General features: G+C 38.3%; 3 protein-coding genes across 3 annotated transcripts in view; all 3 read right to left on the bottom strand.

Annotated features, from left to right (window-relative positions):
• Positions 1–1,669, bottom strand: part of LOC104927708 (phospholipase A2, minor isoenzyme) — a 5,415-nt gene extending 3,746 nt beyond the window's left edge. The window contains exons 1-3 of the mRNA XM_010741850.3: positions 1,557–1,669; positions 1,297–1,444; positions 1,075–1,208 (exon numbers count right to left, since the gene is read on the bottom strand). Of these exons, the coding sequence (XP_010740152.3) occupies positions 1,075–1,208; positions 1,297–1,444; positions 1,557–1,605 (331 nt within the window). The 5' untranslated portion in view covers positions 1,606–1,669. The remainder of the gene's footprint in view (positions 1–1,074; positions 1,209–1,296; positions 1,445–1,556) is intronic.
• Positions 1,670–3,339: 1,670 nt separating this feature from the next.
• Positions 3,340–4,727, bottom strand: LOC104927697 (phospholipase A2, minor isoenzyme). Its single transcript, XM_010741834.3, has 4 exons — positions 4,627–4,727; positions 4,374–4,521; positions 4,144–4,277; positions 3,340–3,947 (listed from the first exon to the last, which is right to left on the bottom strand). The coding sequence occupies exons 1-4, from the start codon at positions 4,673–4,675 to the stop codon at positions 3,829–3,831; spliced, it is 450 nt and encodes a 149-aa protein (XP_010740136.1). The 5' UTR covers positions 4,676–4,727; the 3' UTR covers positions 3,340–3,828.
• A 2,777-nt stretch (positions 4,728–7,504) lies between these two features.
• prkab1a (protein kinase, AMP-activated, beta 1 non-catalytic subunit, a) lies at positions 7,505–12,248 on the bottom strand. Its single transcript, XM_010741836.3, has 8 exons — positions 12,126–12,248; positions 10,431–10,613; positions 10,166–10,335; positions 9,762–9,855; positions 9,433–9,547; positions 9,158–9,291; positions 8,785–8,853; positions 7,505–8,077 (listed from the first exon to the last, which is right to left on the bottom strand). Exons 2-8 carry the CDS (start codon positions 10,578–10,580, stop codon positions 8,000–8,002), a joined length of 810 nt encoding a protein of 269 aa, XP_010740138.1. The 5' UTR covers positions 10,581–10,613; positions 12,126–12,248; the 3' UTR covers positions 7,505–7,999.
• Positions 12,249–13,620: the final 1,372 nt, after the last annotated feature.

Here is a 13,620-nt window from a genome sequence, read left to right as displayed (position 1 = left end):
CAACTTTTAACTTTCACTTTGGTTTTTGGAGCAGTTCGCATATTGACACTTTGCCAGTTGTAGGACCCTAGATTGTACGAAAAAAGAAAAAAGATTGCACGAAAATGGCGTGTTCCAAGTTCTCTGCTAAAAGAATGGTCGACAGTGAAAATTGGCAATTCAAAGAAGAATGAACTGAAAAATTTGCATTCATTCCTCCCTCCAACCAGCACAAGACCCATGTGCTTAATATGCCAGGAGACTATAGCTGTGATGAAGTTCCAGTTTTAAAAGGCCTTATGAGACAAAGTATAGGAATTTTGAAGAGACATTTCCTAAAAAATTCAGACATAAGAACAACAAAAATGGATGCACTGAAACTGTCATATCAAGCTGCAAGCAGGATTCATGTCACATCTATGACACAACACCAAAAAGCCTGCTTGATTCTTAACCCCTCCTAATATATTTGTTTTGGTTTCATGACAGGGGTCGTTTCTTGTTTTATTTAACTATTTATTTTAATTTATGTCAAAATGTTAATTATATTTTATTTAAGTTCATATTTTTGTTGTTTTGAATAAAAAGGACATTTTCTTTTGAATATTACAGTATATTGCATGTGGGCTGACCAACCTCAATAAATGGACCTTGAGTCATTGAAAAAAAAATCTTTGTGGCCCATTAAGATTTGTATTTGACTACCCCTGCATTATGCTTTGTGTATGGGTCATTGTGGTTGGTTGTTGCAAAAATGCCGATTGACATTTCAAGAGAACCACGATGCGACAGTGCTGTAAAAACATTTTCAATTTTCCCATTTACCTATGGAAATTCAAAAGCTGACATGTAAATGTACAGACCCAAGCCAGCCCCCAAACTGCCCGTTTGTTTTTTATTGTATAGGCTGAAGTACACTTCTGTCTGTTTGTTGTGTTTGCTCTTTTTATTTTACCTCTATAGTATTTCACATTTGCTGCTGCTGTCATGAGTGAATTTCCCCATTGCGGGATAAATAAAGTATAATCTGATCTAATCTGAAAAGTCAAGTAATGTTAAAAGTCAAGTAAGTTAAGTAATTTCTGGTGTACTCACTGAGACAGGTGACCTCCCTCTTTTGCTTGTTACACTTGTAGCAATATATTCTGGTGTATGGATTGTCGATGATCTTCCAGCAATACGGGTGTTGAAAAGCATCACCGTAACACTGGTCATGCACCTGGCAGCACCTACAGGTCAAGAAGTAAAACATGGAAAACTTTGAATCAGACTGGACCAAACATTTTAATGTGTGAAGCAGAGTGACTGTATTGTGACCTGTCCAGCTCATCAACAGGTTTGCCGGAGCCTCCAAGTCCGCAGTAGCAGCCATAGTTGGAAAACTGAAGAAGGGGTTTGCTATGAGGCAGCACACAGCGAATCATATTTCTGAACTGCAAGACTGACTTGTGGTCCATGGACTGGGCTGAAGAACAACAAGCAGTTACAATCAGAATGCTACTTATACTTGTACTAGAAGATGTACATATGTAAGAATCACGACTTTAGATGAATGGCTTTAGTCAAGTGGTACTCACCAAAAGAGAGGCATGCAGCCAAAACAAACAGAGTCTGGAAGGTATTCATCCTGTAAGTCAGAAGGCCAGACACACAGGAGTTCTCACTCTTAACATCAGGCCCTCTTTATATACAAGTATGGGAGCTGCCCCATCAGCTGTTCATAGTAACTATGGTCACACCTCAGTGCACTCACACTGTCTGTGACTGTTTCTGAACCATGAGCCTTGTTGTCAAATGTATTGTTCTGTCTGTAGGGGCACAGCCTTAGTATTAGGTATGTGAGGGGGGGATTAAGGTGACCAAGAGGTTAACAAGTCCTGTTTAATAAATTCAAGTCATTTAGAGGAATGGGTGCCTCTGACTTGAGTTTGTTTTACAGTTCATTCTAGTTGTAAAGGGCATGGTGCCATGGTTCCCATTTTGTACTGGTACTGTTAGTGTAATTGCTATCACAACCTGAATGGGACCGTTATAAATGATATCTACTTGATGATTTTAATTATTTAGGTATAGAAGCAAGTTCTGTTCTGTCACCAAACCCCAGGATTGCGAGAGAAGTGACCACCGTCTGCAGTAAAGGCAGAAGTGGCTTGACATTCTTACAAAAACTTGCAAAAACTCAGAGCAGATGATGAATATTTTTTGTTCAATCATTTGAAATGGAACTGACAAAGGACTAAAGACTGTAGGGCGCATTTCATAAAAACATTCTTAAAATGTGCTATGCAGTGGTATCAGTTAACTCATCTTCCTGTGCAAACATTGTTTGGCATCTAAGTTATGTCCCTGCACATGAATTTAGACAACAGACAAAGTCCCCTGCTAAACATGGAGGGTGATCCACTTTTACCAACCACAGAAACAGAATCATTACAAAGTCATTACAAAGACATACACGAGATTGGGCAAAGTACATATATATTGGTCATTGTATTCGTTGCTTTTCTTGTTTCTTCTTTGAGTCAACAGCAACCACAGCTGACTGATGGTAAGATGGTAAGTGCTGCTGATGTTTAGTATTGTCTGAACAATAGCCTGAAGATTGATCCAGTGGGCTGCAGCCATAGATGTGATCACAAAGAGTGAGCTGCTGAGAGTTAACAGTGATAGTTAGCTGAAGCCAAGACACAAGGCTGCAGTGACTGTATTTCAGTAATCAACATTTTGCATGCAGTCCTCTGCTGCATGTTACAATTGCAAAGAGGAAGGATAATGAAATAAGAACTAAAGCCTTTGAGGAAGGACTGTTTGTTACTAAACACTAGTTGTGTATTCTTGTCAATACCATCAGACATAGTTGTAGCTGTTGGTTGAATGATGACGAGCCTTCTAAACGTTACAATTGCATTATTTTTTTTGTGTGTGTTTGTTTTGTTTTTTTGCATCATGTAATTCTACATGCAAAACATATGCCAGGCATGAAAGGTGTTCACGGGCACAATTTTAGAATAAGTGTTCCTTCAGAATTGTTTCAAGCTAGCAAAGATGCAATGAATCTATAGATTAAGTTATATGCCGTCTACTTATTCAGCTTTTCTTCTATAGCAAATGAGTTGACACTTGGCATGTGGTGTTATACTCTAGCAATTCAAAGTTTAAAAATAACACAATATGCAAAAAGAAATGAAAAAAGGCTGCTATATAGAAACTTGCTTTATGTACAAACAAAGGACAGTAATCATCATGATATATTACTATATTATTATTTACTTATTAACTAAGAACACAAGTTAAATTATAATTTTGAGGTCACAAGTATAAAAACATAAAATAAAATAATAAAATTAAATTAAAATAAATAAATTAGGAAAAACACATTTTAAACACTATAAAATCCCCAAAGGTTATCATAGCATATTCATATGCACCAGAAATAAAACACAGAATTGAAAGAAAGATGTTACTTGACAGAAAAACCATCAAATTCTTCCTGGAAAAAAAACAACAAAAAAAATCCAGTGGGACCATAGTGCCCTCTATGGTGACTTGAATTAAGATTAAATAACTGGCCATCATTGAACGTCATGAGGGGTCAAATGAACTATGCAGACATGTGTTTATTTTCAGGAGTAAAAAAAAAACAATTACAAACACAGGGGGTGATGAATGGTTATAAGTGATGGAAGCTACAGTGAACTACAATGTGAAAATTGTGATACTTGGTACATGAATGCATCAGATCTATGTGAATATTTCTAATATAATAGAATATAATAGATCCTCACCAAATTAACTCACTTGTGAAAATTTAAAAGAAAACAGATATTTCATGTCACAGTTGTTTGGTTTTTAATGGCACTGGTCGCTGGGCAGGTGCTCGTGCTCGGGGTTCCAAGGGGATACAGCGAAACACTCAGCGGCCTTCCTGTCACACTCACAGATGAACATCTCACATTCATCGTTTTTCCCTGAAGAAGATAAAGTAGAGAAGAATCTGTGATTACCAAAAACAACCATCACTAAAAACATTTTTTAAAAAATAGAGAATTTGATTTGAACAGTAACAGTTTTTCTCATCTATAACATCTATAATAGAAATCTTCTTGAAAATTGAAATGTCAGTAAATTCTTCGGCAAGCTTTTAAGTTGTTTGAGTGTACTCACTGCCACAGGTGACCTTGCGGTTTGCTTCGTCACAGCTGTAGTGATATAACTCAGTGTATGGATTGTCAAAGATGGGCCAGCACTCAGGGTGTTGCATAGCATCAGAGTAACACTGGTCATGCACCTGACAGCACCTACGGGTCAAAAAGGAAAACAAGGAAAACTTCAAATCAAACTGGACTTTTTTATTATCATGTATGCTGTCTGAAGCAGAGTGATTGTATTCTGACCTGTCCAGCTCATCAACAGGTGTGCCGGAGCCTCCTTTTCCACAGAAGCAGCCATAGTCGGCGTAATCCAAAATGGGCCAGCTATCAGGCTTTACGCACAGGATCATATTTCTGAACTGGTGGAGTGCCAAGTAGTCCAAGGACTGGGCTGCAGTACAACAAGAAGTCACAATCAGAATGCTATTTATACTGGTACTAGATAAACACAGCTATCATGGATACAGACCAATTAGCTTGAGTCAAGTATACTCACCAAAAGAGAGGATTGCAGCCAACAGAAACAGAGTCTGGAAGGTATTCATCCTGTAAGTCAGAGGGCCAGACACACAGTAATCCTCACTCTAAACATCAGGCCCTCTTTATATATCATATCAACATGGGACCTTGGGAGCTGCCCCTGTCAGCTGTTCATACTAAACACAGTCACACGACCTCACAATGCTCTCGCACTGTCTGTACCTGTTCCTGAACCCTGAGTCTTGCTGTCAAATGTGTTTGATGTTCCGTCTGAAATAGCATAACATCAGCATTAGGGATCCATGTGAGGCAAAGGAACTAAATACACCAAATTTAATTATTGGTCTTTTGAGTTTAGTGTGGAAGAACTGGCTTAGCCTGCAGAGAACCCCAACCTCAAACCTGTCCAAGACCTTTAGGGATGAACTGGAACGCTGACTACGCGCCAGGCCTCATTGTTCAATGCCAATGGCTGACCTACCTAATGCTCTTGAGGGTGAATAGAAGTAAATCCCTACAGCCAGGTCCAATGTCTTGCTGGGTTAGATAGTGATGTTAGATGGTAGTTCAGTATTCTCGTATGGGTGTACTGTTTTGCATGTTGATTTTTTATCTTTTGCTGAAAATGTACTAGTTACTGATACTAAGATGATAAGATAAAATATGTCTATTTTAATGCAAATCTGAATCAAAATCTAGAATAAATGTTTCCTAATCAGACATTTTTACAATTAAATTAAGAAATGTAGCAAATCATGTCGCACTGGTTGAGTCTGTGCTCTCTGATTCACTTTCTAGTCTATAGGCCATGGTATATAAATGTGCTCACGGCTCACGGTGTGACTGAGCATGACATCACTGAGTGTCTTATTTTCCTTGTCATAAGTGTAGTTTGTATTCACTGTAATATTACAATAAGTAAGGTTAAACTTCTGCATAATTATGTAACATCCTTACGTCCAGAGAGAACATGAGACCAAACACAACCTGCAAATTGGTATGTAACACCATATGCACAGAGACATGGAAAATCCCATGCTTTACGAGCAATGGTGATATGAATGTTGATGAGGACTTGTGCACAAAGGCACGTGTACAGTGTGCAGTGGCAGTGTGGAAAAATGACTCAGCTTTTCCAGCATATCTGTGAATATACTAACACTATACACTTTTTATATCAGGGTTCCTATAGTTTCTTAAATATGAAATTTAAGGAACTTTTCAAGGTCTTTCCAGGACCATTTTATCAAATTCAAGGATCCGACAGGGCATAGTTTAGGACACGGTCGATGAGAACTAGCTGAACGTAGCCTGCTATAACATTAAGTTTTAAAAAATATAGAGCACTTTTCAATTCAAGCACTTTCAATGACTCATGTCACTTTAGGTCTATTATTTAAACACTTAAGGCCCTGATTTTTTCCTCTTAGTTTCTCAGAAGGAATTCCAGTACTTATTCAGTCAGTAATTGCTGACCTAAAGAGGTACAGTAAGATCAAAAATGAAACAAAGTGCATGTAAATTTGTAACTTAATCTTTAATAAAAATGTCTCTCAAAATGGAAAGTGTACACACACCAGCATGGTTCAAAGGGTCAGCAACATTTTTAACGATACTACAATTTATTTTATTTTAGAGTCTTCACATGAAAAAATCATTACCATACAGCAGAAATAACACAAATGAGACATTCACTGAGGAAGATTGTCAGTTTTTACTGGCCTATAACATAAAACTGAATTAACATCATGGGTCTCATTTGTTAGTGACAATTAGAAGATACTACATTATACAATGAATTAACGTAAATCAATGCTACGAATCAAACTTTCAACTTAGAATACATTCTAATTCAAACTAAATGAAATCCAGACAGTGCAGGTTTATGATGAAAAAGAAGTCTTCAGTAACAGTAGGACTCCTCATCCTGTGCTCGTCCCTTCATCAGTGTTGCGGGTCTCCAAGTCAGGGTTGGTCACATGACTGTCTTTGTTTATGTCACTGTCAAAAATCTTCAATATTTTCCTGCTAGGCGTGTTTTCCAATCAACCATGAATTCATATGAAACATCGCTTTACAGAAACTGGAACTCCTACTAAAGATCAGCAGTGTTCCATGGCACGAACCAATGTTGCCATATTTACTGAGCCAGCAGGGAACAACTGCCAGATATGACTGTTCATTTCTGGAATGCATTTATACTTTATGAAAGAAGGAAAAATCATGTAACCTGTGCAAGAGTACATGAGCGTGAAGACCATTAAACCAGCCGAGATGTTCAAAAGGGTAATAAGCATGATTCTTGTGATACGTTGTCGTGCTCTGTGTACATACACTGTAATAATACTCTACTTTAAAAAGAAATGTTTATCATCATAGTGCAAAATCAAAAAGGTTATTCTATAATTTAGACCAAAAGTGTTAATAGGGATGCCCAGATCGATCAGCTAGTAACAAGTCAGATGAGAGACGGTGAACTGATGAACAAAACTGGTCATAATAAAACATGGTTCATTTCAATTCCATGTCTTTTTACGAAAGAACAAAATCAGTATCGGCCGTGTATTGGCCAATTTGGCTCATAGATGATCAGCAATTGGAATAGGCAGCAAAAAAAATGATCCGGGCATCCATTAATGTTATAGTATTGGTCTTCAACCTGTCTATGTCTTAACTGGAATGGTCTTGACCACAACACTAGTATTAAAAGAATTTCTGAGAACTGAACAAACATCATTAACCAAAGTAAAAAAAAAAACATCAGTAAATACTTCACAAATTATAGAAAATATATATCTAATATCTACTGTGCGCTGTGTGATTCTCATTAAATAATTTCTCAAGATAAAAAGGCAAATGAAACAGTGGAGAACTACTATAAACAGCAGTGCTTCTTTTTTTTTTCCCTTTCTTTAACATTCATAATCTTGACTGCGACACTTGTTGTTGTCTCTCTCGTGGGAAACACCACAACAACCTCATTTACCTGAGGGCCTTCAGTCAGTTTTTCCAGCATTTTCTATCCTACTTATTACACTTAGGTCTGTTTTGCTCACAGACATGTCATAGCATCTAACCTTATTATTGCCTCTCTATGTCTACTAAGCAAAGATAGTGTTGGAAACTACAGAGGGCAATCGGTGAACGAACAAAAGGCAGATTATGTAGGATCGGACCGAGTGATAATTATCGTCCTAAACAGAGTACAATGAGTGTACAAGATATAATCTCAGAGCTGTTTACCTCTTGTTTCTGTGAAATGTATGAGCGATGTAGCCTGGATTCACCTATTCTCTCTCTCTGTTACAGAAAGAACAGATGGAGCTAATATTTTGTACACTCAGTGTACAGTTAATACACTTGGACAGGATTAAAAAGTCAGTCCTCAATCAGATGGGTTTATATAGTAAGGTGGTGACATATTTCTTCTTGTAGCGATGTGTCGCACTGAGCACCATAACTCCATCCTGTGGCAGAAAAAAAAATGACATTAAAGAAAAGAAGGGGGGAAAAAAAATCTCTTTCAAAAGAACAAAATGTTCGTTTACAGCTTAGATACAAGTATGGGAACAATGTTATCAGTTGTACCATGTGCAGTGTCACCATGTCACCATACTGTAAAATACAGAGATTAGTGTGAGGGCCGCCCACTAATCTCCACTACCAGCTCTGCTCACTAATCCCCATCAACAATGAGGCAATGTGTACCACTGCTATATTTCTCTCCGTCTTAAACAACTATTAGTTGAAACGTTATATTAAAGGATAGATTCACATTTTAGGAAGGAACCTCTCAACAGGAAGTATGGAGAGGAGGAACGACGAAAGCAGACACTGTTTCAGTGCACATATCTTCGCCTATCCATTAACTTGTTTTTCCTGTCACAATGTGGGAAAAAAGGGCAATTATCTGTCCTTCAGCTCCCCTATTAGCAGCTTGTTATCGTTGTTGGTGCGCCACAGACACAATCTGCTGCGCAAGCTTGGCGCAAGCTTGCTAGCACCTGCAGCAGCTCACAGTTTCTATTAAAAAAAAAAAAAAAGCTAACAAAGCTGGTCATTTCTCAAGTGTCACCACAGAAAGTTTTCCCACATTTCAGCAGCCGCATGGTGCTGAATAATGACAAATACAAAAATCTGGTTTTGGTGTGATTCAGTCAACTTTAGACCTTACCTTAATGGAAAGAGCATAGAGGTGGTTGAGCATGACATGGTTGGGTTCTGGGAGTAACGCAGGGTCACACTGGATAAAAAAAACAAACAAAAAACATGTCATGTCTTATGTTTCAAATAAATTCTGTAGATTATCTCTCATTTTATGGCTTTATTAATTGTGATATACTTTATTAATCTCAGGGGATTTGACAATTATTTTGGATTGGCTGCTGCAGCCTGTTGGTCGAGTATAGACGTTGTTTAAAGTCCAGACCTACGCAAAAAGCTTGCAGTATTTTGAGCATATTTCATGTGAAAGTTACAACACAAAATAGGGAACAAGTTTATTATTTCAGGAAAATCCCCACTGAGAATAACTGCGAGCTACTTACAGAAATTCCAGTGTCTTTGTTGAGAATGACCTGTAGCAGATGGGGTGGGAGTATTGGTGGAGACTTAAACTTCTCTTCCTGTTTAGGAACATAGGCATCCTGATGATACGGCCCAGGAGGAGAGCTGGAGAGGTCTAAACGGAGAAGAGAAGAGAGGCAGGGTGAGGGGAGAGCAGTATGACTGACACTGAACAAAATGTTCAAATATTTTCTCCACACAGTGATAACACTACAGATCACTGACATCTAACAAAAGGGTTCGTCAACACACTCACCTGACATGTCAGAGCATTTCTGCGAGTCTACCATTAGAGCGTCGAACACCTCAAAGTCAGTTTTCTTCACCTGGATGACATTGTTGACTGTCCCGAGCTGACTGGTTATAACTGGCTGTGATGAAACATGAGACGATCAAATTCAGAACTTAAACCTAAAAGTATAAACAATATTATTATTATGATGATAAATAAGCACTGTTTAAGTTAAAGAGGATTTGATGAAACAAACCCTCTCTGAAAAATAAGATGCAACAGGGTAGTGCATCTTATTTAAACAGTATAATAGATATGATCTGAAAAAGTGGAATGTGAGAATAACTGCTGACCTCGGTTGGGTCGTGGGTCCACTGGCCATCCACATAAAATTTGTACTGGTGCTCCCCTTCAGGTAGATCAACAATGGCCACAAAGGTGTTCTGACTTTGACAGATGAAAACAGAGAGTGTTTAGCGACCAGGAGAGTTAACACAGTACAACTCTTTGAATCTTTAGCCTCATCAATAATATATGTTCCTTCTGGTTAGTGAGCTGAATTTAAACAAACCATCAAACAACCATCTATTCATCTATACCATTCATAAAACAACTAGTTGTTTAATGACAAACAACCGTAACATTTGTATTTCAGTGTTATTAGCTTAAATGAGAAATAATCTTTTTTTATGAAATAGTAATAGGAGTAAGATTTCGACACATTATCCCATGAACAGAATGTAGAACGGCCCCCCACCTTCTAGTAAGGGGAATCTTGTTGGCCCAGTTGTTGAATGATCCAGAAAGGTAGACCTCCTTGCCATCTCCAGTCCAGCGAAAGACTGTTGGTCGGTCTAAAGTTGGCCCTTTGTCATCTGCTTCCAAGTCTTGCTGCCATGCAAGGAACTCCTCTTTCTCTAAAGGAGCCTAAAACAGCCACCAAACAAACAACATTCGTTTACCTAATGAACAAGTTTTGCTGGTTAGAGATAAACTGTCTCTGAGACGACAGCACAACTTACTTTCATATCTTCACCATGAAAAATATCTGCGTCCTCTGGGCTGTCCATCAGGATTTTTGGCCTCTCTCCCTCTTTGGTACCTCGGCTGTCCCTCCGCTGAGCCTTCTCCCCCTGGCCCATGGCAGCCCTCTCACTGCTTGTATTCCCCATGGCTTTGTCTTCTTGCGGGCCAGTACGAGGTCACTGTGGGCAGGAGTTTTAGAACAATTCGAAGACTCGGATATTACTTAAAATAAGGTAATTAATCATTGATAGCTGCTATTGGAAAACTTTTTTTTTTAATGTCCTCATAACTTAAATGATAAAGATTTATTTTTTTAACGCCTTTAGCCTAAAGTTCCTATGTAGAATGAATGCAACAGCACAACAAGTCAACTCAAATACTATCAAATTACAAGCAGCTATATAAATAAACCATACTCTATAAACATAAAACAATCCCTGCAGCTGGAAACTGAATAGCAGTGGAGTTTATTGTTACAGTTTAAGCACCGTGTCATGATAGGCTCAAATTTATGCTTACATAACATTTCTTTCAGCATGATACCTTCTCTCTTTAATGGACCAGTGTTTTACTGGACACCCTATTATCACTATATGTCGCATATTTGTTACATTACTACTAACTACTGCCATGTGTCTCTTACCTTGACAGCACGGTGTAAAAAAATGGATTTGCAGAGACAAAACTTATCTTGTGTTTTACCAGCGTTCTTATTTGTATTACTGCTGCATATGCAGTGCACCATAAGTAAGCAAAAGCAACATGACCTTGACAAAATAAAGGTGGATATAGTTTGCAGTAATGGTTTACTTATTTGTGTGGTATAACCGGCTCTCATATCGTCGTCATATTAAATGAAACCAACCGTCAGAGGTCACCTTGAAAATAGTTACATATTAAAATGATTTCATCCCTCACTGGTGTTATCGAAACAGCAGGGATGTGACAGTCATCATGTGAATATTACTGTATGTGTCACTGATATGTAAACAAGCATAAGGTGTTGTCTGTGTCTAAAATCTAACACTTTAGTTTTTCTGATGAATTATCCCAAAACAAATGGATTCTCCTGACAGTGTGTAAGCAAACAAATGAAACCAAACGTTTGCTGCAAGATCTTCTTTTACAGTGATTACGGTAATTAGGATTATATCGCTTTCTTCGGGGTTGACGATGCGACTTATTGCACTTTCCCACTCTATGACAGTGTTAACATGATTGTCTTTACATTTTGTTCTGACATTAGTGACACGATTCCATGAAACGGATGTAACGTGGTGCTGCAGCGACTTCATGTCAACTAACGATAAGCGCAACATGATTTTGAAATTAGCCACCTACGGTAAGTGACCCCCAGCCAAGGCTAACGGTACGTTAGCTCGTCTTAAAACCCCATATACGTAAAAATTAGCTCCTTTGCTAACTTGTGTGATAACAGCTTGCTTCGACTTCATTTACCGGACTGCGGATAATTTACTTTTAGTCAACAGCACCTTAGTGGTAATAAGGTAATAACAGGTTGACGCTGTACATGGTTTACTGAAGCTAACGTTAGTTAGCGGCTAGCGTCGGTGTGTTGTGTAGCCGGCTGGACGTCCCGTTAACCCAAACAGAGCCACTGACTGCGACGTAGAAGTGAGACCAATTCAGCAAATGAATGCGCTGACTAGAAACTTTTTTTTTTCTTTTACCTGAGAAACGTTTTCTGTCGTAGCTGTCTGTCCGTGTTAGCTCCTCAGACCCATTTTCACCGGAGAAGAAAACAAAACATTTGCTCACGCTCCACAACACCGCCCCCCTGGTTCGCACATGCGCAGTAGATCATACTTTCAAAATTTGTACATTTCATGGAAAAAAAAAAACAGCTAAATTATCAAAACATGTAATGTCCTCCTCTCGGGCACGCACTATCGTATGGACAGTATATGTAGAAATCTGTTTTGTAATCATGATCAACATATTAAGTCTACATCCCTGTAATGACGTGTAATTTTATGTACTCAACGCTAGATGGAAGCGTGAGTCAGGTACAGTGAACACATACATTACAGCATGAAAATATACACCTATCTTCTATGTAATGAGCCTATACACCTGTGAGCATTGATTTCTATTGTGGCCTATATTAAAGGTATTTTACATGTTAACTGATGTACTTTAAAAGGCATACAAAATGCATTTGTTACAAATAGTGTGTCTTATGTGTGTACTACAAAGAACTACAAATATACCCTTCAGAGTCAGGAAAATGTTTAATGCTTCTAAATATTTATGTATTGCCATAGGGCGACAGTACACAGACATATCAAGATAAATCTGTACATGTGCATAGATGCACATGCTATGTGTACTGTATATTATGCCTGTCTCTTTACATAACAATATAATATACTGCACCATGGATCTTTGTATGTATATATATATATGTATGACCAACTGCCTAATATTGTGTTGATCCCCCGCCAAAACAGACCTGACCTGTCAAGGCATGGACGCCACTAGACTAATATGTTAGCAGCAGATCCTTTAAGTCCTGTTAGTTGCAAAGTGGGGCCTCTATTGATTGGACTTGTTTGTCCAGCACATCTAACAGATGTTCGATTAGATTGAGATCTGGGGATTTTGGAGGCCAAGATAACACGTTGAACTCATTCAGCCTCTGTTGAAAGAGGTACCTGCCATCAAGGAATACCGTTTCACAATGCTTAAGTAGGTGGTATGTGTCAAAGTAACACCCACCAGTGATTCATGGTGCAGTGGTGCAATATGTTCCACAAAGACACAGACATAGTATATGATATACTTATCATATGCATGTACTGTATGCATATTGTCCTTAATGTCCTGCCACTGATTGATGATTTCTGGCTGACAAGATTATATAACAGCTTTGTGCTATTCTTGACATTCACTGTGAGATTGATCATCAATACATGTGCAGTAGATGAGTGCCACTTGCCATTCACATAAAAGGTCTTGAAATGACCTTTAAGCTATGAAGGTCGAGCTGTAACAACGTCTTATCAGGTTACCTTCAAAACTTTGTTTATTGTGAGTTGTATGATGCCTCAAATATCACAGTCATCATAGATGAAATGATGCAGCAAATCACTAATCGTTATGTCAGCCAGCCCAGTCTGCTCATAGGGCAGTGCCAAACCTCATACAGCTGCTGTGGTCACATTG

The sequence above is a fragment of the Larimichthys crocea genome, chromosome IV (genome assembly GCF_000972845.2).
Source record: "Larimichthys crocea isolate SSNF chromosome IV, L_crocea_2.0, whole genome shotgun sequence".
NCBI classification, from domain to species: Eukaryota; Metazoa; Chordata; class Actinopteri; family Sciaenidae; genus Larimichthys; species Larimichthys crocea.
The sequence above is the reverse complement of the archived record's forward strand: the minus strand, read 5'-3'. Positions and strand labels throughout refer to the sequence as shown.